The 27,813-nt window shown below is 32.6% G+C and overlaps 2 protein-coding genes and 1 pseudogene across 4 annotated transcripts; 2 read left to right on the forward strand and 1 right to left on the reverse strand.

Moving 5' to 3' along the window:
- The first annotated feature begins 4,422 nt into the window (after positions 1-4,422).
- On the forward strand, positions 4,423-9,633 carry LOC111901668 (protein CHROMOSOME TRANSMISSION FIDELITY 7). 3 transcript variants are annotated; one of them, XM_042895992.2, is made up of 9 exons: positions 4,439-4,598; positions 4,704-4,779; positions 5,554-5,781; positions 6,252-6,507; positions 6,594-6,689; positions 6,749-6,817; positions 6,892-7,241; positions 7,328-7,465; positions 9,348-9,628. In XM_042895992.2, coding segments are annotated over exons 3-9 (1,092 nt in total). In that variant the 5' UTR covers positions 4,439-4,598; positions 4,704-4,779; positions 5,554-5,599; the 3' UTR covers positions 9,349-9,628. The 3 variants fall into 3 exon arrangements, with proteins under 3 accessions (XP_042751927.1, XP_042751926.1, XP_023753324.1); XM_042895993.2 differs by lacking the exon at positions 7,328-7,465 and having other exon boundaries at positions 4,423-4,598; positions 9,348-9,633; XM_023897556.3 differs by lacking the exon at positions 9,348-9,628 and having other exon boundaries at positions 7,328-7,614.
- Positions 7,571-8,117, reverse strand: LOC111901678 (major allergen Pru ar 1-like; annotated as a pseudogene).
- An 11,415-nt stretch (positions 9,634-21,048) lies between the features above and the next one.
- LOC111901471 (pumilio homolog 12) lies at positions 21,049-24,013 on the forward strand. The gene is made up of 5 exons (XM_042895621.2): positions 21,049-22,475; positions 22,577-22,739; positions 22,815-22,978; positions 23,291-23,549; positions 23,631-24,013. Exons 1-5 carry the CDS (start codon positions 21,505-21,507, stop codon positions 23,748-23,750), a joined length of 1,677 nt encoding a protein of 558 aa, XP_042751555.1. The 5' UTR covers positions 21,049-21,504; the 3' UTR covers positions 23,751-24,013.
- Positions 24,014-27,813: the final 3,800 nt, after the last annotated feature.

Consider the following 27,813-nt stretch of genomic DNA (forward strand, 5'->3'; position numbering starts at 1 on the left):
AGGGTAAAAGTCAAGAAATTTCAAGTATCAAGTTGGTTAATACATTGTTACATGCTAGACTGATACTAGAAATAGTTATTTGATTATTAGAATTGGATTATAGTTTTTTGGCTATATAATGTGAATTACAAGAGTAAAAATAAAAACTTGCTAAGTACCAATCTGCACTACAAATACACGATGTATAGATGCCTTTTGACATAGAACGGTGATGTACATTGCTATTTTAGAAATAGGTAATTAATGTGTAATAAGAACATAGAACAGTGATGTACATTGCTATTTCATAAATGGGTAATGTGTAATAAGAACAGACGCGCAAAGTGGAATTACACAACACATCCGAAAGTAAGAAGTTGAATCTAGTATGGTAGGAACGCGATGCATGCAAGTTAGATGACATGACACAAGTTAAACAGTATGTCACACTTACATGGGGGTTACACGATGGTAACCCGATGTCAGATAAGATCATTAACTGCTTGGAGTTAGTCAGTTGCCTCATTTGCATATTTTTGGATTCATGTGATTTTACTATGATTTACTTAGGTTGCAAGGAAAGGTAACATATTTGTCATACTGTTTTTCCTTCCACGTTATTGTCACCTCAGATTTTCCACACCTCTCCTATTTTTTTTTCCATATAAAGAGAATGGTTTGCTATGCCAAGTTTGTTATTTATATATTATATGAAACGACTACATTTAAATAATAAAAACTACAAATTTAATTAAATTTAAAAAAAGTACAAAAAATTTAAATTAAAACTTAAGAAACATAATAATAAAGATAACATCAAAACATAAGAAACATAATTATAAATATAAAAACTAGTAATTAACTGCACACCATGACAAAATGCCAAACTCCGTTACCACATTGTTTGTTTTCATCCATTTAATGTAGATTTGATCTTTCTCGCTTTGATGTATTTCGTTGAGCTAACATGTGTTAACTTTCCTTCAAAAGCTTTCCAGACCAAATGACCGTCAAATGACCCATGCACGGGCCAAAACCGTATCTTCTACGAGGTCCAAGTTATAACCAAGGACTTCTCTATCTTAATGAAATCAAATTGAGAGTTTGTAGAAGACATTTTACAGAGATAGAATTGAGTGAGGCAAGATGATTGTTGAAGGTTTTGAAAATGGTAAGAATTGGTCTTAGATGTTAGTATTTATTTTGAAAAAAAAATGTTAAAAATTTGAATTTTAGGGTTAAGAAACGTCCAAAAAAGGATAAAGATGAGAGAGAATGTGACAAACTTTTGTCGGGTGAGAACCTGGCACGTGACATGTGGAGCAGTGTGTATCGAGCCACATCAACGTATGCTGGAGGACATGTCGTGTCACTTTATAGTCTTATGTTTTATGTCCCTTTGTGATTCGATTTCCTCTTGCTGACCTCTTGTCGCTCTTGTTTTTATGTTGTTGTTGCTGACTTGATGTTCTCTTAATTGTCGTTTGTTGTCGTTTTTCTATTGTTACTGATGTTGTTGATGTTGGGAGATTGCTTCCTCATCGGCGAGATATAATTCGAAATTAGGTTGCAGAGTAAAATATAAATTTTTAAAAATTGATGTTTATTTTATCTTATATATATATATATATACATATATATATATATATATATATATATATATATATATATATATATATATATATATCCAAAGTCAAAAGGACTAACACCAAATCAAGTTACATATTCAAGCATCTAATATATAATTCAAAATAAGAAGTCTCTCTAGATATATAGATTTAACATTTAATAATAACATATTCTTGTATTTATATTTTTTTAATCTTAATAAATTTTGATATAACAATTTTCATGTTTTTTTAACTTTAAAGTTAGATTATTAATATTTTAGAAGTTGCGATTTTAATCCTTTATATCTTGTAGTCTTACATAATTTTTTTTTGTTATATCTTGTAGTCTTACATAATTTTTTTTTTGTTTTTATTTTTATTAATAGTAACTTTTATATAAAAGTTATAAACTTTTATGATATTTATTTACGTTCTTACTTTCTATTCATAGATTATATAGACATTATAGATTTTTATGGTATTTCCTATTTATTATGGCATTAAGATCAAAACTTTGTTTTGATATTTTTTTGGTCCATTTGATACGAAGTAATCATCTTTTTAAATTTGAACTTTTAAAATTTAAAAAACACGTTTTATATACAACTTACAAAGAAGTTCTTTGGTGCTTAATGAGAGTGATGATTTCTACTACTTTGTGAAAAGGAAAAATATCACACAAATCAATAAGTTTCCAAGCTTTTATGCAAAAAAAAAAAAAACAATGCTTTATTATTATTATTATTATTATTATTATTATTATTATTATTATTATTCAGAAAAAACACTAATTTATTTTCTCAGAATAACCACTCACATCAGATAAAATTATAAAAAAAAACATTATTTTTTAAGAAAATTGTTTTTTGTTCTTTAAAATATTGGTTTTCTTACTTGAAAGTTTTAATTTTGGTATTTTGGTTTGTTTTTTTCGATTTTTATATATAATAAAGTAAACTAAAACAAAACAATTGTTTTTTCAAATAAATGTTTTGGTTTATTTTTTTCATATATATATATATATATATATATATATATATATATATATATATATATATATATATATATATATATATATATATATATATTAAAAGTGGAACAACATTTTAACAATATTGTTTTCCACTTTGGATTTTGGCCATAATTGTTTTGGTTTGTTGTCACTTTTAGTCCCTAATATCAAACTTTTTCCACTTTGGATTTTGGCCACATTGGTTTTGGTTTGTTGCCAATTTTAGTCCTTCATATCGATGCTTTTCTACTTTAGTCCCATGACTCATTGAACTTATCAATAATAATAACTCTTTAGCTATTTTGACACTTTTGATATTTGGAATAAAAACTTTTACATTTTGGTATAAAAAACACAAAAAAAAAAAACACCCCATGTAAAGCATGAGTTCTCCACTAGTTTATATATAAGAAAGGAACCCAAACCAAAATAATTGGTTTTCTATTTTTTTCGTTTTGGTATTGTTTATGTTTTATTGTATTTTCTATGTATTTTATTTATTATTTTTTTTTTGCAAACTTTGTCGTCCGCTAATAAGTTTTATATGAAAGTATATGATATAATGGTTTTGCAAAGGTATTCATGATGCATATTGGATGTAACGTCCCAAAAATAATGTTTTTTTATTTTATTTTATTTTATTTTATTTTATTTTTCAATTTTAAAGGCATTATAATAGAAATCATAAGTCACCAACACAATGTTTTACAACCAGATGAAAATCAGAGTAATAAGATCATAGTATCTCTTAAAATATGAAACTACTGTATGATGTGTACAATCACGTCATTGTCTTCCCCATGTCATCTGAGGTACCTAAAACATTTAAATCAACAATTGTAAGTCAAAACTTAGTGAGTTTCCCACAAAACAATAATAAATTGTATGTGCACACATGAGCCTACAGTGTGACTGGATCATCTCCTAATGCCTAAAGTACACTCAGACCGCTCTCATTGGGCCTACAATCTGATTGGACCGCCTCACAAAACATACAATACACCTAGACTGTCCGTGTATCTTGGCTTACAACACAAAGCAGAAATGCCTTAACATAACCACAATATGTCGACATATACTAACAAATAAACAATATCCATCAACACAACTAATCATACAAATCTACTAATCTAACATTTCACTACAATATACCAACATTCTACACCCAAGGATACATACTGCACTACAAAGTATAGTGAGAAAACTCACCTCGCAGTCTAACAGATAAACAATATAGCTCACACGAATCCAAGAACTGGTACTACGAGTCACCTATACAACAAACATTGACCAATTCTCAATCTACAACCCAAAAACCCTCAAGTTGGCCAAAAGTCAACTTAGTAAAAAAGTCAACGGTAAAAGTCAAAAATGGCCACCACGTCATGGCAGCTCCATGACAAAATAGTCACGACCAGACTAGCCACCACGCCTGGTAGCAACCCAAACAAATCAGTCACGAAGAACCCCCTCCTCCACGACGTAGTAAGCACGTCTGTGCTTTAGTCACTTGTATATTCGCAGATGGGACGTGCAAATCGCACATGAACAATTTCCATCTGCGATTTTGGTGGCCAAATTTGCAACTTTAATTTTTTTTTTTGGCTATTTTCCACAAAGTAACAAAAACAAACTATAAGAATCCTCCGATTTAAAAAAAAAAGTTAGGAACCAAACGCACAATATATACCCCAAACTATAGGGACTATTCGTGATTTACTTGAAAATAAATGATGAAAATATGATATATAACAAAAAAGATTTTTATTTAAATTAATAATTTTTATTTGCCCGGCGGGAAATCAAAATCTATTAAAATGAAACTCAAATTTAACATCGGCGCCAAAAGATGACTTCGCAGTTTTGCATTCCAAACAGCGACACAACAAAAACAAAAGACGCCTCATTTGTGCTTCTTCTCTCCTGTGAAGCCACCGGCCGGAGCGCCGCACCCCACTGTTACCGGAGACCTTCGACTTTCGACCCCATTGCTACAGGTTCGTTTCTTCCAGCATTCGTTCTATTTATTTTTTCCTGCTGTCGCTCTTTATTCTTATCGCTGGATTCGTGTTTCTTCAATTTTCCATCTGGAATCTGTCTAGGCCCTACAGTACCAGTTTTCACCGTCCGTCGCCTCCGGTGAACATTCTTTGACCGCCGTCTTCAGGCCCTGCAACGGTAATTACTGATATGTGTTTCTTATTCTATTCTAGCTTTTTTAGTACAACAGAAACTGAAATCGATATTATTCCATTGTATTTTCATCTCTACATAAAAATGCTTCTTATTTCGTTCTTCTTCCTCCTTTAATGGGATGGGATCGGATTTCGATGCAAGTATTTGTTCGTTTTTTTGAAAACCTTCCCTGGAACACTTGAATACTGATTCCAGATGCGGTTGGAATCACACTTCTAATTTGTGAAACCAACTGGGTTGGAATCGATTGCCATGGTTTAGTTAAAAGGTTGACAATATAATATATATCATCAATATTGGATGTACCATGTTTCAGGAATTTATCCACAGTAGGCAATTAATATGAGAGGTATCCAAGCACATCTGAAGTTGCCATTTTGTTATTAGCCTCGTAAATCCGATTTCTAACCAACAAAGCCCATCCTACAGCATTGCTCTGTCACAAATTCGTGTTCTTCTTGTGATTTGATGAAGATTGTTGGTTATTTGTATAAGAGGCGAAATATCAACGGATTCATTGCAGTTTCTTTCAAATGAATTTAGACTTGTTGATTTAGGGCTTTTTTGGAGGAGAATTGGGAGTTTTCAGTTTGGGTCACCATGGTTGATTTTTGAATTGGTTCTTTAGTTTCTGTGAATGTGAATTTGCTTCTGTTTCTGTGAATCTGAGTTTGGTTCCATTATGTGATAACCTGACCATACTATGTTCAGTTATGATGTTGTTGATGCTTATATCATATTTTGAATGTAATTTAGGAAGCCATTCTTCAGCTCAAGTTGTTATTCACAGCAACAACAAGCAATGCAATCGAAAATAAATTCATTCTTCATACCTTCTTCTTCTTCTTCTTCTTCCACATCACGAAGCCAAGCCCTAGATCCACCTCTTCCCCCCCTTTTGGATAACTTGTCCGATGATGAAGACTTCACCAGAGAACCTGAAATTCCCATCATATACACGCGAAGAGCTACAAACACAGATAGGTATATTCATTGTTCAGTCTTATCTCTATCCACTTTCACATTTGCATAAGTTGTTATAATAAAAGTCCACGTGGTGTTTCTGGTGCTTTCTGATATTGCAACTGATGTAGATTATGCTACTAACTACTGGACATCAACATTGCCACAGTTTTAAATTCTTAATATAAGAATTTCACAAACTGTTTCAGTTTTGTTATTATTAGTGTCATTGAGAAGATTATCAGTTAGCAAATCGAAGCTGATATCTGACTTCGTGTATGTAAGAAATTAATTGAATATCAAATGTTTGCTTTTTGCATTCATGGAGACAAAAAACTATTTGGGCCTGTTAGCATGGAATTAGTTTATTTCACTTTAGAAGTCAAAAAGAATCTTTACCTCTAGGACAAAGAAATAGCAGTTTGTTCCATTTTTATTACCATACAAGAAAATTACCTGACTAAAGTTGACTTTTGGTTTTGGATATGCAGAGCTAATGATGATCTTTTCAAAGAAAATGATCCAAACAAACTTAATTTTAGACAAGAGTTAGTAGTTGCAACAATTTCCAAAAAGGTTTTAAACAAGAAAAGGAAGTATGCACAGTTTCATTTGGATTTAGGTCAATCCGATTTTCTATTACACACTTGTAAAACTTGTGGATTCAAGTTTGCTCCTGGAGATGAAGAAGATACAAGGGTTCACAAAGAATTTCACAAAAGCTACACTCATGGTATTCATTTCAAGGTTAGATTCTTTATCCTTATATCTTTGATGTTTCCAAAATTTTCTTTTACTCATTCATTCTTCATTGATTTTATTTTACACTCAAGGGTTGGCGTAATGAAAGAGTTATAGATACACACTCATTCGAACATGGACGTGTTATTTTGGTCCTTAATGATGATCCTCCTGCTCATATTAAAAAGGTACATTCAACATCTTTTAAATAATCAATTTCTTGCTTAATAAAATCTTGTAATTACAGGTTGAGGAGGTTATAAAGATGATGGAGATGGAGCTTGGTGATGGATGGATCTTCCATAAAAACTGTAAGGTGACTATTTTTCATAAATATTTTCTTGATTTAATTACTTTTTTGTAACTAATCTTTCAATTTTTCATGTATAGGTTTATCTTTATATCTCCTCTCAACGGGTTGCTGGATGTCTAGTTGCAGAGCCAATAAACAAAGCTTATCCTTTGGTTTCAAACTCAGACCACCAAAACCATGATGTCACTACCACTCTAAAGGAGGTCAAAAAGTCAACTCCAACCACTCTACAATTCGGTAGCATTAGTTTCCAAAGAGAAATTATAAAAAAAGATAAAAATCAAAGAAATTCAAACGACACCACACTCCTTGGAGCAATCATTTGTGAAAAAGACTCAATCCCTGCTGTTTGTGGCATCCGTGCAATTTGGGTCACACCCTCCAACAGAAGAAAACACATTGCCACTCATTTACTTGAAGCCACAAGGTACCCTTACCACTTCACACACACACACACACACACACTTTTATGCCTTCAAAGTTCTAAACTTTTTTTTTTTCACATGAATGTAGGAAAAGTTTTAGTTTGGATGTGATTCTTGAACATTCTGATTTAGCATTTTCTCAGCCAACAAATGTCGGGAAGTTGTTAGCATCAAGTTACACCAACACTAAATCTTTCTTGGTTTACACAACAAATTCATATTCATAGTAAGGCAATAAATCTTGAATTCTTTTCATTATTTCAAGAAACACTTTTTTTGAGTTAAATTTTATTCATGGTATGATATTTATTCAAGAAAACACTGTGAATTATTAAACATATGCATTAGGGTTTTTGAGGAGGTAGGCTTCCACAATCTTGTATAGCTCTAACACCTTTTCTTTTCCTACATTTAATTCTTCTTCCTTGAGCGGGAAATCACCATGGGTGTAAATAGTTGTGGTCATTTTAACAATGGTGCCATTATCATACGACACCTTCTCAATCTTAATATCATACAACACCTTAATCTTGTCTTATATACCCATTCATACCTTCAATCAAACTACACTTGTATGTGAATGTCTTTTCATTGACTTCATCTATTTGGTGCTTCACATAACCTACATATATTTTTGAAATTAAACACAAATATTTGCCCCTATTAATAGATATTGGATTAGATATAAGTTTACCTCCTGCAAAGTTAATCTGCTTAATGCTTTTGACCCCACCATCACCTTTGATAAACTCAACACTTTTAATAGCATTTGGCAAGAGTTTTGGCATCAAATTGTGGGAGTCGATAATTGAGGCCTTGAAAATTCTTGATGGAGAGATGGTGGAAATGTGTTCATCGGTATATGTCAAGACACCCATGGTTTTTAAGGATAAAAAATGGGTTGATTTGAGTGTTGAGTATGGAGATTGAAGGATGATGTGGGATGTATTTATAGGTTTAAATGGGTAGAGGATTGGGAAGTTGTACCTGATGCAATTGTAGTGGCAATGGCAAGATCAACATTCTGTTACTTGTCCTCATTTGAAATGGGTTTTAGCCGCTATAAACCATAGGAATCAAACAAAATTAAGTATAAGTTTCACAATTTTAGCGTTAATGTATTTTCTAGACCATTGCAAGTCTTAAAATCCAATATTTATGTGTTATGCTGCTAGATCTTGAATTGTATGCATGTTTCTCCGTGTTTGGGAGAGTTCGAGTGGATGGATTCTATAAAGTTGGTACCTTTATGGATCCTTGAGGTCCTTTGAGGTTTAGTGTTCCAAATTTGAATAATTGTTGAGTTTTGGTTACATGCATGACATTTTGACCTCATTTTCGCCATTTTTGACCTAACCAAGTTCAAGACATGCATTGGACATGCATGTACATAAATAAAAAGTTTTTATGAAGCTTATGGGTGTTAAGAAGCTTTCTAGAAGAGATGATAGTGTGGCTTAATGGATTAAGGGATTAATCCATTAAGCTGTCCAGAACAACATGTCATCATGCTTACTACTTCGTGGAGGAGGGGGTTCTTCGTGACTGATTTGTTTGGGAGGCTACCAGGCGTGGTGGCTGGTCTGGTCGTGACTATTTTGTCGTGTAGCTGCTATGACGTGGTGGCCATTTTTGACTTTGACTGTTGACTTTTTAACTAAGTTGATTTTTGGCCAACTTGAGGGTTTTTGGGTTGTAGATTGAGGATTGGTCCATGTTTGTTGTATAGGTGACTCATAGTACCAGTATGTATCCTTGGGTGTAGGATGTTGGTATGTTGTAGTGAAATGTTAGATTAGTAGATCTGTATGATTAACTGTGTTTAATGGATATTGTTTATTTGTTAGTATATGTCGACATATTGTGGTTATGTTAAGGCAGTTCTGCTTTGTGTTGTAAGCCAAGATAAATGGGCAGTCTAGGTGTACTGTTTGTCTTGTGAGGCGGTCCAGTCAGATTGTAGGCCCAATAAGAGCGGTCCGAGTGTACTTTAGGCATTAGGAGATATCCAGTCAGACTGTAGGCTCATGTGTGCACATATTGTATGTTATTGTTTTGTGGGAAACTCACAAAGGTTTGACTTATAATTGTTGATTTAAATGTTTTAGGTACCTTAGATGACCTGGGGAAGACAATGACTTGATTGTACACATCATACAGTAGTTTCATATTTTGAGAGATCCTATGATCTTATTACTCTGATTTTCATATGGTTGTAAAACATTGTGTTGGTGACTTATGATTTCTATTATAATGCCTTTAAAATTGAAAAAAAAAATACTATTGTTTTTGGGACGTTACATCCAATATACATCATGAATATCTTTGCAAAACTATTACTCTTATATCATATACTTTCATATAAAACTTATTAGCGGATGACAAAGTTTGCAAAAAAAAAAAAAACACATAGACAAATATGATAAAACATAAACAATTCTAAAACAAAAAAAAATAGAAAACCAATTATTTTGGTTTGGGTTCCTTTCTTATATATAAACTAGTGGAGAACTCATGCTTTGCATGGGGTGTTTTTTTTTATGTTTTTTATATGAAAATGTAAAAGTTTTGATTCCAAAGATTAAAAGTGTTAAAATAGCTAAAGAGTTATTACTATTGATAAACTTAATGAGTCAAGGGACTAAAGTACAAAAACATTGATATTAAGGACTAAAATTAATAACAAACCAAAACCAATATGGCCAAAATCTAAAGTGGAAAAAGTTTGATATTAGGGACTAAAAGTGCCAACAAACCAAAATAATTATGGCCAAAATCTTAAGTGGAAAACATTACTTTTAAAATGTTGTTCCACTTTTAATATATATATATATATATATATATATATATATATATATATATATATATAAAAGTATGTTCATGCGAAAACATAAATATCTTGCGAAAATGCAAAAACAAATTTTGTCTTATAAAATTAAATACATATACTATAAAAAATAAATATATTAGCAATAAAATAAAGATAAAACTTTATATATATATGAAAAAAATGAACCAAAACATTTATTTGTAAAAACAATTGTTTTGTTTTAGTTTACTTTATTATATATAAAAAAAAAACAAACCAAAATTAAAACTTTCAAGTAAGAAAACTAATATTTTAAAGAACAAAAAACATTTTTCTTAAAAAATAATGTTTTTTTGAAATTGATGTGAGTGGTTATTTTGAAAAAAAAATTAAAAAAAAAACATGAGTGATTTTTCTTAATAATAATAATAATAACAATAATAAAGCATTGTTTTTTTTTTTTTTACATAAAAGCTTGGAAACTTATTGGTTTGTGTGATATTTTTCTTTTTCAGAAAGCAGTACTCGCATTGCGTCAAAAAACTTCTTTGTAAGTTGTATATAAAACGTGCTTTTTAAATTTTAAATGTCCACATTTAAAAGATGATTACTCCATATCAAATGGACCAAAAAAATATCAAAATAAAGTTTTGCTCTTAATACCATAATAAATAGGAAATACCATAAAAATCTTTAACTTCTATATAATCTATGAATATAAAGTAAGAACGTAAATAAATAAAGACCATAAAAATTTATAACTTTTATATAAAAGTTACTATTAATAAAAATAAAAACAAAAAAATAATAATTATGTAAGAGACTAAAAACATAACAACAAAATTTAATAAGGGATTAAAATCGCAACTTCTAAAATATTAATAATCTAACTTTAAAGTTAAGAAACATGAAAATTGTTATATCAAAATTTATTGAGGTTAAAAAAATCTAAATATAAGAATTTGTTATTATTAAATGTTAAATCTATATATCTAAAGAAACTTTTTATTTTGAATTATATATTAAATGCTTGAATATGTAACTTGATTTGGTGTTAGTCCTTTTGACTTTGGATATATATATATATATATATATATATATATATATATATATATATATATATATATATATATATATATATATATATATATAAAAGATAAAATAAACATCAATTTTTAAAACTTTACATTTTACTCTGCAACATAATTTCGAATTATATCTCGCCGATGAGGAAGCAATCTCCCAACATCAACAACATCAGTAACAATAGAAAAACGACAACAAACGACAATGTAGAGAACGTCAAGTCAGCAAACAACATAAAAACAAGAGTGACTAGAGGTCATCAAGAGGGCATCGAGTCACAAAGGGACATAAAACATAAGACTATAAAGTGATACGACATGTCCTCCAACATACGTTGATGTGGCTCGATACGCACTACTCCACATGACACGTTCCAGGTTCCCACTCGACAAAAGTTTGTCACATTCTCTCTTATCTTTATCATTTTTTGGCCGTTTCTTAACCCTAAAATTCAAAATTTTAACATTTTTTTTCAAAATATACCAACAACTAATACCAATTCTTACCATTTTCAAAACCTTCAACAATCATCTTACATCACTCAATTCTATCTTTGTAAAATGTCTTCTACAAACTCTCAATTTGATTCCATTAGATAGAGAAGTCCTTGGTTATAACTTGGACCTTGTAGAAGATACAATTTTGGGTCGTGCATGGATCAATGTATTATTGGATGGTCATTTGGTATGGAAAGCTTTTGAAGGAAAGTTAACGCATGTTAGCTCAACGAAATACATCAAAGTGAGAAAGATCAAATCTATATCAAATGGATGAAAACAAACAAAGTGGTAACGGAGTTTGGCGTTTTGTCATGGTGTGCAGTTAATTTACTAGTTTTTATATTTATAATTATGTTTCTTAAGTTTTAATTTAAATTTTGTGTATTTTTTTTTAAAATTTTTTATTAAATTTATAATTTTTTATTTAAAGTTAGTCGTTTCATATAATATATAAATAACAAACTTGGCATAACAAACCATTCCCTATATATGGAAAAAAATAGGAGAGGTGTGGAAAATCCAAGGTAACGATAACGTGGAAGGAAAAATAGTATGACAAATATGTTACCTTTCTTTGCAGCCTAAGTAAATCATAGTAAAATCACATGAACCCAAAAATATGCAAAAGAGGCAACTGACCAATTCCAAGCAGTTAATGATCTTATCTGACGTCGGGTTACCATCGCGTAACCCCCATGTAAGTGTGACATACTGCTTAATTTGTGTCGTGTCATCTAACTTGCATGCATTGCGTTCCTACCATACTAGATTCAACTTCTTACTTTCGGACGTGTTGTGTAATACCACTTTACCTCGAAAATGGAGTTCGTATGAAGAATATACGCAATTTTGAAATTTGAAAAATGGCACGCTTGCGCGTAAGGAGCGCTGCGCGCCCGACAAAACCATGTAGCCCCACCCACTTTGTGAAACGTGTCAGGACAACATTTCGCCATGTCGCTATGTTTTTTACCAGGAGCGTGGCGCGCCACCATGATGCATGACGCTCATCCCAATAATTCATCCTATAAATAACAGCTCATTCCTCCATTCCTCCTCACACCATCCAATCGATTTCTCCTAGAAACTTTTGTTATTTAGCCCCCTTTTCCCTTCATTTTTGGCATGCGGCGAAGTCCTGCGACACTCTTGAGTAATCGTCTGAGTAGTAGCCTTCAAGTAGGAGATCCCAAGTCAGTATTCTGCCCACTTAGATCTCGGTTCTCATCAATAGCACTCTGTAAGTGAGCCACACTTATTTTGCCATTGAGTAATTTATAATTATAGTTATAAGTCGTTACTTGGAACCTATAATTAAGATTTATCAGTAATTACAAGTCATTATACTGGTTGATCTACTTATGGGAGAGGTTTCTAGAATGGACACGTTGGCTGGTTGTTGGATTTCAGAAAAGCTATATCTCGAAATGGTCCTGCCTCTCAACTGACCAACCTGGTCGATCCTTATTTAGTAGAACTATCGGTATTAATTGGGATTAGTGTTATCTCTATCCTACATGACCAATACCTGTAGTACTAAATAAACTATAGTCATATAGGTTAATCCTCATTAAAGTATTGGTCGTCACCTAAACTGTCCGGTTGACTGTTAATCCTTTGAGAATCTATCAATGTGAGTTCTTCTCACTATATTGTATACTCTAGTATATATCCTATGTATGTTAGGATATATCTACCATGTAGTGTGCACTTATGAAATTAGGCTAGGATAGTTAGTTTCCTATTATGTGGATTGTTGTTATATGTGTATTTCATTATAACTGGAGTGGAGGGCGGACTAGCCTTGAGCTGACGGCTAAAAGACTTAGGCAGACTATCTTTACGCTAAAGGCCAAAGTGCAGACCGGCTATATGTTGTAGGCAAGGATAGGGCAGACCAACTATATGTTGAAGGCCATTATGTGTATGCATTGTATATGTGTTATGGTATGGAATATTTTGAGGGAATTCACTAAACCTTGGTTTACAATGGTTGAATAATTGTTTACATGTTGTTCATCTGACCATGGAAAGGCCCACACACGACTGTATTGGCATCAGAGTGTCAATAAAGTTTTATAGACTTCCACTAAGATAATATTTAATAAAATAATAATTTGAAATGCTTTGTAAGACTTATATTTTTAATAAATAAAAATGAAAATTTTGCCTTCAAAATTTGGGACGTTACACGTTGGTATCATAGCCCTGGTTTGAGCAAATTGGATGAACATTCGTGTGATCCATACTCAAACTAAGGATCTAAATATCTTAAAAAAAACTTTTCTTAAAATAAATGATATAAAGAAGAAATGGATGCGATGTGTATAGTCAGGCGGAGCTTAGAAAGGACGGTGATTGCCAAAATATCCATATTATTTGTATCTGTTGTTATATGATATGTTAGAAATGCATGTTTGTGTAAAGCCAAGGACCTTTCATGAATTATTAGTTAGAATTTCCTGTTAATTAGGATGCCTTGTAGCCTTAGGGATTGCCTTTATGTGCTACTTGAAGCTTGTACTGAAATCCTATAGTTACTAAGTATATGATTTAGGGTTGTACCTACTTAGGATTCCATAACCTTAGAGTTCTTAGTTCAGCCTTACTTTTTGCTCCTTGTTTGGTTGTGGGCTTAGGGTAGAAGTAATTATTCGACCGACTATCCAATCGTGGATTACATACGGCTTGCTTACACGAGGCGGTTATTGATATTTAGAATGATTTCCTATAGTACAAGGGTTTAGGTAGGAGAAACCCTAGAAGTAAATCTAGGAAAAGTTAGTAATCAGGTCTTAGTAACAGTAGGTGTGTAAAAAGACCTACCGATAAAAGAGGGTAGTGACTTAGAAACATTAGGACAAATCTTGGATCTAGTATGGATAGATGTGGAAGGTAGTATGGGCCCGTACTACCGGAAGCACAGGATCCATACAGGAATAAGAAAGAGTCGCAATGTTAGTAAGGAACTGGAAAGGGTTAGCGTTACCTTTAGATAACCCAAATAGATTCGTATTAATCAGCATGGTGATGATCACAAGAGTAAGCGGTTCTGGTTCTAGATTGGAAGGGTCAGGACCAAGCGGGGAGGACATACATGATTGGATAAAGACAACGGTAGCCGCAGATGTAAGAGAGATGATCCCAGAAATGTTTGGAACTATCAAAACCGAACTAATCACTCTGTTTGATGAGAGGTATGTTGTTGTTGCCAGTACGACTACTTTCACTGCCATTGATGTTGTTGCTACAACCTCAATTAGAGATAAGGACATGCCTTATTGAGAGTTCAATAACACCAAGCCCCCCGATTTTGACAGCGTAAGAGTCTCAATGACTGCGATGAGATAGATCTCTGATGTAGAGGGATGCTTCTACACTTGTGTCGCCCAAAAAACCTGAAGTTTAGGTATGCACAGAATATCCTACGTCATGGGGCGAAGGATTGGTGGAACTTTATCACTAAAGATTAATAACCGCTGCGGATAAGATCGCAGTGACCTAGGAACAGTTTGTAGAGATGTTTAGAGAGGAGTATGTACCCCTAGTGGAAAGGGAGCGACTAGTTCAAGAGTTTTTAAGGCGGTCTGAGAAAAATCATCGCCGAACTTCCACGCCTCTGTGACCCATTGGAGATCCACAACGAATCAATCTCTTTAACCGAGGAAGCCAAAGCCGATACCATATTAGAAATTCTGTCTCTTAACAATGTTTTCTATTCATTTTTGATTAAATGTGTATTCATTAGTGATTAAATGTCTATTTAAATGTATTCATAAGATTAAATGTATATTCATTAATGATTTAAGCAATTTATATTTAGATGTTTTCATTTATGATGATGTTTCTTTAATTGTGTTTTATTCATTTATGAATATAAATTAATTCATCTATTCATTCAAGATTATTACCGGCTTCATATATGACTATAAATATATATTTATTCATGCATGATTACTAATATTCAGATAAAATGATTAATGCGTCATTATTTTTGATGTGGTTGGTAAAAAAAAAAACTTAAAGCATAAAAAAATATTGTTTTTTTTAACTATGCTAAAAACGTTTTTTAAAATCATTTTATTGATTTTGTTAATTAAGAATAGGTTATATAAGTTCCTAATATTTGGGTAAAAAATCTATCAATCATATTAAATCCCATGATTTTAGGAATTAATTAACTACTCATAAATTATCCATAATTAATTATATTGTAAAATTCATTTTATGCCCTTATATGATGATTGGTTCACAACTGTTCTCGCGTTCTCAACTTTTTAGGTGTTCTCATTTGATCATCTATCTCTCTCTCTCTCTCTCTCTCTCTCTATATATATATATATATATATATATATATATATATATATATATATATATATATATATATATATAAACCTGGATAAAGCGAAACAACCAAAATAAACTACATTGTATTTTGGAACTAAAAAATTGAAGTGAAAAAAACAAATACTAAAAAATTTAAGTGAAACTAAAATTTTCATTTTAGTTAAGCTCAAATGAGTTCTCGTCCATAGTTGTTAACAAACTTTGTTTAATGCTTAGAAATTAGACAAAAGTGCAAAAATAATCCATGTGGTTGTCAAAATTATGTGATTTTGGTCTAAAAATGTTTTGTGGTGCAAAAGCAGTCCAATTTTGGTTACTTTGTGCATTTTTTGTCCAAAAATATTAACTTTAACAACTTGACTGTTAATTTTTTTAAAATGATAGTTTTACCCTGATGTACCATTTCTACAACCGAAATATAAGGACCGTTTTTGCATCTCTTTTTTTTTTTTTTTTTAATTTTATTCAATTATTATACATTAAATCTTTTTTTTTTAATTTCATTTTATTAGATTACTTTTTTATAGTAATATATTAATAAATATCATTTTTTTATATAATATTTATATATTAATAAATGTTACTTTATTAATTACATTTAGTTAATTATTTTTTTAATTTTCTTAAATAGATTATTTATTTTTATTGGATTATTATCTATTAATTAATACCATCTAAATATATAATATTAATACATTAAAAATATTACTTATTGGATTATTAATTTCTTTTAATTTCTTTTTTATTAGATTAATTATTTTTTTATTGGATTATAACTTACTAATAAAAATTATTTTTAATATATAATATTTATATACTATTAAATATTATTTTATTGGATTACTACTTTTAATTGTTTTCTACATTATTTTAAATAAAAAACCCAAAGAAAATCAACATCTCCTAATTTGTTATAAATATTTTGAAGATAACATATTTTTGACCACACCACCACCACCACCTAGTCCGGTAGTTGTGGGATGAGTGAGAAATTTTCAAAATAATTTAAGATGGTGGTGGTGTTGTCCAAAAAATAAAAATGAAATTAATCCAAACAATATGGTGAGAGTCATGCGATCAATAACTTAGGAGTATGTGTGACGGGGGAGACATATAATGTCGAAAAAGTGTCAAACTACTAGTCATATTACAAGAGATCTTAGAGATGGGTATTATGACATCATACCCTTGATTGTTGTATTATTTAATTGTATATAGTTTGATAAAAAGACGGTGAAATAGTCAGCAAAACAACTTGATTGATGGTAAACCCAACTCTCGACTTCAAATGGATGATCTTCTTTATTTGTCATCACAAAACAAGTGTTTATACATCATACCCTTTAGTGACAAATGAGATGAAAGATAAGTGGACAATTATCAAGACAAAACCAAGAGGGGTATTTAAAGTAACCGAAGCTGAAATAGAAGCAGATGAAATCTTTCAGGTTGAAGAACGATGTGAGTCACCCCTTTACTATAACGCGTGTGGAACGACTGCGCCTAGCCTCAACTACAAAGTCGTACGATAAATATCTAATGACGAGAATGTGGGATCCAGGGAGGAAAATGAAGAAGAGGGAGATTTTGAAGACATAGATGACGAAAATGAGTTGTTTTATTTAAACTAGACAAAACTGCACAAATGGTCCATGTGTTAGCTGAAAATTGTCATTTCTCCATTTATGGCTATATGTGAGTTGCATGAACGTAAAGTTTGAACCTTTACGTGTTTATTGAGCTTGGGAAGGTCGGATCTATGGATTAGAGGAACAGATTTGACCTCAGAAGGTCGTTTGAGTATGATCATGAAAGCAACTCGCCGAGTTCATATTTGGACTCGACGAGTCGAGTCGGGTTGCCCCGCGATTCGAATCCAGTGGAAACCCGTCGAGTGGAAGGTTCACTCGACAAGTCGAGTGAGGCCTTGGAGGAGTCAGAAGACACGCATGGACTCGCCTAGTCAGAGTTGACCGTTGACTTGTGTTGACTTTTGTTGACTTTGGGGTTTGGTCAACATAGGTAATAGAGGCCATGGAGGGGTAAAATGGTCTTTTACCCACTATTTGATTAGAGAGGGCAAGAGTAATCGCCGGTTTAATTAGAGTTGAGACTTTAAGTGTTAATTAGAGATATTTGCCTTATGTGTTAGGCGGTGGCGTGTTCGAGATTCAAGTGTGAGGATATCTGCTTTCTGCTTTCCAGGTGAGTCTTCTCACTATACTTTACCAAGAGTGGTAACAGAGTTATGTGACAGAGTTATTGTATGCTATCTATGTGATGTGTGGCACTGCATTATTTCTATGTGATTTATGTTGTGTGTATATCAGAGTTAGGACCGGAAGGTCTATAGAGCTAGGACCAGAGGGTCCACAGAGTTAGGTTTAGAGTTATGTGCCAGTGTATTTGTATGTTATTTATTTTATGAGATTTATTGTGATATGTGATATGCATGATTCAGAGTTATCAGAGTTAGGGCCAGAGGGTCCACAAAGAGTTGGGACTGGAGGGTCCCATTGAGACACACTAACCAGAGGGTTAACAAAGTTATAGCCATAAGTGGCAAATATGTGTTAGAGTGGTATTTTGGGGAACTCACTAAGCTTCGTACTTATAGTGTTTTGTGTTATATGTTTCAGGTTTTCTCAGGATCACGGGACGTCACCGGATCGATTGTACACACCGGAGGAAGCGTTTGTTTTGAGGATCCTGGTTTATTAATTGATTGAACAAAATAGTCATGTATTGTAATTTAACCAAAAAAGGAGATTTTTATTAAAAGTGTTAAAGAGATAAACGATTTTAAATGAAACATTTGTTTTAAATTTCGGTGTTACAATCTCGATGGAAATCTCATACACAGTCGGAATCAAGAAGATGTGAGAGGGGATTTGCAGTTAAGAGAGGCGAAGGTTTTGCAGGCGGAGGTTTCCAGTCAAAGACACATATACACTGTCGGAATCTATGGGTTGGGTAGACTGATCATAATATTGTTCTGGGGCACACCGACTTTTATATTTGAGAAATACCTTTTCAATTTGGAATGAATTATAGATCTGGAGATTGAGAGAGAGAGAGAGAGAGATTTAATTTAATTTAATTTTTATTTTTTTTTAAAATCTAGAAATCAGAAATACAATTAAGAAAAAAGAGAAAATCAAATTAAGAGGGGCAAATCCGTCGTTTTGAAAAAATTCAGAACAAATTGGACCAGATAAGCATCAAAATGAAAACTTTGGACCTTAATCCAAACTTTTTTTTTGGACCAAAGTGACAATTTTGACCAAACCACAGGGACCATTTGTGCAGTTTAGTCTTTAAACTGTTAATTTCCTTTAGTTTTTTTTTTTAATTTCATTTTTATTGGATTAATTCTTTTTTTATAACACTACCACCATCCTAATTTATTTTTACAAAAATCTAACCTATCCCACCACCGCCAAATTAGGTGATGGTGGTGGTATTGTCCAAAATATGTTATCTTCTAAATATTTATACTAAATTTTGAGATGTGTGGTGAGTGAGATTTTTTTTGGGTTTTTCGATTTAAAATAATAAAGGAAACAATGAAAACAAAATTAAAAACAATTAAAAAAAATAGTAATACAATAAAATAATATTTATTAATATATAAATATTATATAATTAAAAGTAACTGTTAATAACTTATACTCCCTCGTTTCGAATTAATTGTCCACTTTTGACTTTTGAAGTTTTTTTTTTTTTAACTTTGACTTTAAATATTTTTATTTGTGTTATATATTACTTGATGAAATTTATAACAATGAAAAGACATTTAAAATACAACCCAATCATATATTTTCCATCAAGTATTATCTGTTAAAAACAAAAATATTTAAGGTCAAAGTTGAAGACTAAAGACTTCAAAAGTAAAATGTGGACAATTAATTTGGGACGGAGGTAGTAATCCAATAAAAAAACTAATCTAATAAAAAACAAATTATAACACAATAAAATATTTTTTTTTAATAAATAACGATTATATATTTAAAATAATACTTATTAATAAGTAATAATATAGCAAAAGAGAAATAAACCCTTAAAAACAAATTAAAAAATAATTAACTAAATATAAACTCATAATATAATAAACAAATATTTTTTATTATATAAATACTATATATTAAAAATAATATTTGTTAATATATAATAATATAATAAAAATTGATCTAATAAAAAGAAATTTAAAAAGAATTAATGTATAATAAATGAATAAAATTTAAATAAAGAAATGCACGAATGGTCATTGTAGTTTTGTTGCAGAAATGATCAGGATAAAATTGGTATTTTGAAAAAGGTAACAGCCAACCTGTTAAAGTTAATATTTTTGGACAAAAAATATACAAAGTTTCAAAAATCGGACCATTTTTACACTACAATACAATTTTGGACCAAAATCAAACTACCTCCGTCCCAAATTTATAGTCCAATTTTGACTTTTGAAGTCTTTTTTCTTTAATTTTGACCTTTAATATTTTTATTTTTGATAGATAATAATTGATGCAAAATATATGAATGAGTTGTATTTTAAATGTTTTTCATTGTTATAAGTTTTTTCAAGTAATATATAACACAAATAAAAATATTTAAAGTCAAAATTGAAGAAAAAAGACTTAAAAAGTCAAATGTTGACTATCAATTTGGGACGGAGGAAGTATAATTTTGACAACCGTAGGAATCATTTTTGCAATTTTGTCTAGAAATTATGCTGTATATTAGTAAAAAATATTTTTCTTAAAAATGATGTTTTTTGATTTTTCTTATATAAGTGTGTTTTTTAAAAAATTTAAGAAATATGAATGGTTTTTCTGAAAATAATAATACTAATATTAGTAAAATAATGATTTTTTAGATAAAAACTTAAAAACACAATTCCCTATATAAAACATATAAATTTGTTAGATATCATGTCATCATATCATAAAAATAATCAAAATGAAAACAAATAATATATTTATGAATGTCTCAACATAAATTTATGTTGAAGGAACGAGAAAAGAGCAAATACACAGAAAGTGGAAAATATTTCCTCAGTAAATATGTGGACCCACCTTCAAGAATGGCACGACCTGCAAACACACACTAAACGGTGACGGAAGGTTGCCGATTTAAGGTGACAGGCGCCGGCCATTGGTTATCCTTCACCTTCACGCATGAGCAAATATTTCCCTTTACTGCATGCATACAACCCCCACCTCTCTCTCTCTCTCTCTCTCTCTCTCTCTCTCTCTCTCTCTCTCAAATCTCCCTTTCTCTCACATAATCATCATCAGCATACACCGATTTAATCAAGCAAAAATCATAGTTCAATTCCAATTCTTCAACATATTCCAAATTTCCGAAACGCTCCTTTTTCTTTTATGATATTTATTAGCAATCAATACATATATTTCTTCAAACTAAGATCCCACTTATAAAACCCCATTAAAAACCCCCCCTCAACTGGAACAAACGCATAAAGTTTGTCTGTAATAACTTTTTGGTTGGTTGATTTTTGATACAATGAAGCCTCAGAGCAATAACAACATAATACAAACCCCACCGCAACATTATGCAACCGGAGACGAAGGTACTTTTCAGTCATTTTCGCCGGGGGTTGTCACCGACTCCGGTGTTTTGCCGGGGTACGATCCGGATCAGATAGCAAGTTCTCTTCCTCCTTCAATCGATGTGGATGAAGATGTATGTAGTGCGTTCTCTTCTCTCAATATCTCCCCCACCACTCACCTCCACAGCCCGAAGCTCCTCCCCGAGAATCTCCAAGGCGAATTTCGCGGTTTTGGATCTCCGATCAGCATCGGTGAGGGTTCCGTTCACCCCTTTCGGAGCGATAGTGGTTTAAGAGGTGGAAACACCGGTAACAGTAGCCGAAGGATTTATTCCAGTGTGGGCCATGCTCACCCCTTTACGGTGGACCCTCGTCAACATCAGCAACAACCCCTGTGGCGCAACAGAGATGTTTTTCATGAGGTTCGTTCTTCTGGGTTTGACTTTGACCAATCGGCCGACTTGCTCCACACGGAACAGCTCAATCCATATTTCTTCTGTTCATCAAACTCGTCTGCTCAAATTCTCGATGAAACGTTTCTTCCAAACACCATACACGTTAACAACTCCAGTTTTCCAAGACCTGTTAGCGATAATCATAATCTGATCTCAACTAGATTTCGAAATCACCAGCTTTTGGGCTTTTTATCGCTAAATGAATTGAGGGGTAGGATCGTATCGCTAGCCAAGGATCAAAACGGTTGTCGTTTACTTCAATCAAAGTTCGAAAACCCAACAAATGACGAGATCGAAACGGTTCTGTATGAGGTATTGGACTCCATTACCGATCTCATGAAAGACCAGTTCGGGAATTACTTAGTTCAGAAGCTCATTTCATTTTGCAACGATGATCACAAATTACGGATACTTCTTTCCCTGACCGATGTCCCAGTTCAAATGGTTATTGTTTGTATGAATCCACATGGGTAGGTTTAATTAATTATATATTCCCTATTTTTCTTAATCTAATTGTGATCTTGAGAACCATATATATGATGAGTATGTTCTTGCTATTTTAAATTTGCAGGACTAGAGCAATGCAGAAATTATTAGAGAACTTGACAGACCCATATCAGATAGCCTTAGCAGTGGCGGCTCTCCGCCCTGGTGCCGCTAGATTGGCTAATGATCCAAATGGTCATCATGTTATTCAGTATTGCTTGATTCATTTCCCTAGTGAGGTTAATGAGGTATAATTGTGTTTAATTTTTTAACATGTAAAGTAATTTTCTTCATTCGACTAATATCAATCTTGCATTTGGCAGCCTATCTTGAATGAAATAGCAAATAAATGTTTTGAAGTTGCTACGGATAGAAGTGGTTGTTGTGTGCTGCAGGCTTGCGTGGAGCACGCACACGGTGAAATTAGAAACCGTTTGGTTTCCCAGATTTTAGCAGACGCGCTACATCTAGCAGAACATCCTTACGGGTTTGTATATCTAAACCCTTCCTTTCCTATATAGTTATACAATAACTTGTATAACAATACAGGCGTGTATCAGTTCAGTATTGTATAACAATACAGAACAAGATTTTTGTCCGGCTCCATCTAAATCTTTTAGTCATTATGGAACAAGGAGGGCCAAGATCTCTTGTCTAGTCCCATCAATCTCGTCGAGTCTTTTCATGTCCCTAAATTTTATTAAATATTATTATTTTGTCAGCTACTCAGAAACAAATATAGTTTTTCGGTTAATTTATCAAACATGACGTAAGACTAAACTTTTTTTTTTCTTTCTAGAAACTATGTGCTGCAACACATGGTGGGGCTGAATGTACTTGACTTCACTACACACCTCGTGAGGGAGCTTCAAGGGAATTTTGCATCTCTATCGCGCAACAAGTACGCGAGTAATGTGGTTGAAAAATGTTTAAAGGCATCGGGAAAAGATATCTCAAGCGTAATTGTTATGGAGTTGATCACAAGCCCAAATCCTTCAATGCTTCTTGTGGATCCGTATGCAAACTTTGTCATCCAATCAGCGTTGACCGTTTCCACGGTTAGTTAATTGTTTCTTTTATTTCTTAACTTTTTACACTCTTGTGAACTGTCTGGTAAATAACCATTTTATCCTTTTTAGGGGTTCGTGTACGAATGTCTACTAGAGGTGATATCCGACAATATGTCGTCCATGAGAAGCAATCTTTATGGCAAAAAGATATTGGCGTGGTTTGAAAAGAGGAGAATTCTTGGCATCTAGAAAGAGCTGGAAGTTGTGAATACTTGGAAGGTCAAATGTAGTTTGTGAAATCAATGTGTTGTTTGATATACATATATATGTTGTGTTGTGTTGTGTTTGTAGTGAAATTGTTGTTACTTAATGTGTTAAGTTTAGTGTTAAAAGACGAATTAGGGAATAATCTCAAGTTGTATACACTCTTGAATGTGGAGTTATAGTGTTGTTATTACAATCACATATTACTATTTACTAATGTTTGTCTGGCTGGAAATGGAAATGTCTTGTTTCCCTTTATTTTTGGTGTTCGATATTCCGTACATAATATAACAGTAGTATTTTTATGATAACTGTGTATTTTTAGGCTACTTTACTTTTAACATCAGTTCAACTCTGAAGGCTGCAATTTATCTGTTTTCGTGATAACTGTATGTGTGTGTGTGTGTTTTTAGGCTTGTTTCACTTTATTTTTGGTGTTCGATAATTGTGTTGCTTGATTGCCCCATACTGTTTTTTAATGTATATATACTATTTTCTCTATCCATATGTGTCTATGCCATGAAGAACTATTACCTGTGTTCTTAAAAAGAGATTAACTATAGGTAGAAGAAGTAGTTTCTAAGCTTGCGAGAAGGTATACATTACTTATGTAACCATTATATTTAACTGGACGTATACCCATATATATAACTCATACGTTGTGCAACAATAAATTGTGTGGGAAACTGGGAATATCGACTGATATTTTATTAAAAGTAACTAAGTCATTTTTTTAGATTTTATCAATTATAAGTTATAACAACCATGTAAATACATTTTTATATTTTAAAGCACATTCTTTAATATCGCTCACCCAAAGTAATCGAGTCTAACTCAATTTAGAAAGATGAACCGGAATTTAAGTTTAGTTGAGTCATTTCAAATAGGGCATTTTTTTTTAAACACAGAATTTTATTTAAAAATTAGCAAGAAGTTAGAAAAATACACGTTACAAAAAAATCGCTAAAATTGGGTTATGCAACCATTTAACCCAATTAAGTCTACTGGAAATCCACAAATAAAATCTATCAACAATGTTGTCAAAAATAATGGATTTCCTAGGTATCACCATCACAAAAATAGTGAAATTTCTATAATTCCAAATGCACCAAAAAACTACGTAACAATCCAAAAACAGTGCTAAAAATTTTCATTTAAAATAATTTAAATTTTCATTCATTGATTGTATCAAAACCATTGTTCATTACAATACTCCAAAACATCAGAGTACAAAAATACAAGTGCGGAAATCACGTGGGGAGGATGTTGTGTCATCACGCCGGACCCTTCCCTTTGGAACTGGGAGTACCTGAAACCATAACACAAACTGTAAGCATAAAGCTTACTGAGCTTCCCAAACTACCACATACAACATACATATCAAAGAACAACACGTGGTTGTGTCAAGTCCGTATCAACCCCCGGGGTCGCATCAACCCAAAATATAGCATATAATTGTGTCGAGTCCGAATCAACCGCCGGGTCCGTATTAACCCCGAGTCCATAATGACCCTGAGCCCATATAGCTCCATGCATAAATCATACAAGCATAACAAACAAAATCACACGGTAACATACAATTCTACTCATACAATATAGTGGGTCGGCCTTGGTGCCTTCAGCCCACTTAAGGTGGTAAGAAGACTCACCTCATCGACAGGTGAAAAGTTGAACTGACACGCTGCTCTGAAACTCACACTACCGATCACCTTTACAAATAAAAACCACCAAAACTCAGGCCACCATCCAAATACCTAAAATGCCCCTAGGTTAAACCCTAGTCAAAACCAGGTCAAAATCAACCGAGTCAACCAGGTTGACTTAGTTAGTGCACGGGGTGTACTCCTCATGTACGTGGGCGTACCTCGTAGTTGACCAAAGGACGGGGCGCTGATCTCGTACGCTCAGCGTACCCTTTGGTACGCCCTTCGTACGAGCCTGCTTGCCAACTTCTTAACCAAGTGCTTAATCCCTTAAGCACCAACATCCAAACTTCATATCTAGGTCACATGAGATGTCCTAAGCCATAAAGTTTCCAACTTTATGGCCTAGCATGACTATTAAGTCCTTAAAACCAAAAACCCTAGCATCTTAACCTATTAAGACCATCTAGCACTTGCATGAAGGAAAACTAGTGACCAAGAACCCAACTTTATGACTTAACACCCCTAAGAACCTCTGAAAGGACAACTCAAATGCCTTGGAGTACCTCATACTCACAAAGGCTAAGTTTAGGACCAAAAAGGAAACAACTTGAGCAAAACTAGATCCAAGAGATTTTATCATCAAGTTTGAAACCTTTTACCTTCACAAGGTGCACAAGGGGGACTAAATGTTGGATCCAAATCCCTGAGTGCAACACCATCACTTCAATGATCTTCCTTCTACTCCAAGAGCTCCAAAAATGAACCAAAATGGCCCAAACAAGCTTCACAAGCACAAACACTCTTAGAGTTTTCGAGATAAGGAGAGAGGCTGAAGGTAAAAAGGTGTTTGAGGACATAAGTGAGCTTAAATAGGGTCTAAACCCTAAAATTTAAGGTTTTCCCTCTGACTGCGTACACCCTACGTACCTATGTACGCTCAACGTTCTAAGGCGCTCCGGAGTACGCCCTGCGTACGAGGGTGTACGCATCGTGTGATATCTCCTTTTTCACGGCCAGAAAAGACCGATTTGTTTATGCTTTATTTTAAAAATCAGAGTATCTTTTGAAGAAATATGTTGCAGAATTTGTTCCCAGAAAACAAGATAAATATGTTACCAAAACATTTCCGAGGAAATATATTTCATTCATTTTTAAACTTTGGCATGTCATCTTCAATATAGAAACATAAGCATAAACATAACTTACATTCATTTACACTAGTGATTTACATCTCCTTTAATCTCTCAGTATAAGGTTGACATCGTATCGAAACCTGTGATACAAATAAACTGAGTGGGTCAGGTTGGGAAACCTGGTGAGTACATAGGCTTTTTAGCCCACAATAATACAATTATTATGTTAAATCATCAAGCAATCAACCCAATTACCTTTCCCCATTATCTTCTTTATTCTTAAGGATTTACCCTAAAATCAGCTATCCTCTATTCATTCATTCCTAAGGGTTATCCTAAGGAATATACACGAAGTCCATTGCTACTAATGTCATCTATTAGGTACAGCTGCCAATATTATCATTTAGGCGCGACTGCTAGGATTATGTTGTTATCAACTAGGCGCAGCTGCCAATATCATCTATTAGGCGCAACTGCCAGGATTATAATGTTCTCTATTAGGCGCAACTGCCGATATAATCGTATAGGTGCAACTGCTAGGATGTTTAGAGTACATTGTATTTCATAATCATCTACAGGTTGTGGCGCAGCTGTCAATATTCATCTATATCATCTTTCATCCTTCATCACTTATCTACTCATGTTCTACCCAACATATTCGTAGATAAAAAGAAATACAATTCAAATCTGAAATAAAGTCTAAATCTTTCATCCAACATAGATCTGAAGATATAAAATACATATACCACTTAGATCTGGAAAACGAGTCTAAATATTTCATCTAATATAGATCTCAAATACACATACAGCTTAGATCTGAAGAAAAAGTTCAGATCTGAAAAGAAAGAAGTTTAGATCTTTCATCCAACACAGATCTCAAATATAAAATACATATATACAGTTTAGATCTAAAAAGTTTAGATCTGAAGTGAGAAAGTTTAGATCTGAAGGGAAAAGTTTTAGATCCGAAAGAAAAAAGTTTAGATCTGAAAAATAAAGTTCAGATCTGAAAAGAAAGAAGTATAGATCTTCATCCAGCATACATCTCAGGCAAACATGTAATATATATATATATATATATATATATATATATATATATATATACACACACACACATAGCACATAATTTACATAAAATACTTAATATCTATGTGTAAGATGAAAGTGACCATGCACTCACCTGATAAGGCGATGATTCGGACATCACTTTGCTTCTTAAAATGATCTTCTTTGATGAAACTGATGTTGGATTAGGTGTCTAAGCCCATA

Source organism: Lactuca sativa, chromosome 6 (genome assembly GCF_002870075.4).
Source record: "Lactuca sativa cultivar Salinas chromosome 6, Lsat_Salinas_v11, whole genome shotgun sequence".
NCBI lineage: Eukaryota > Viridiplantae > Streptophyta > Magnoliopsida > Asterales > Asteraceae > Lactuca > Lactuca sativa.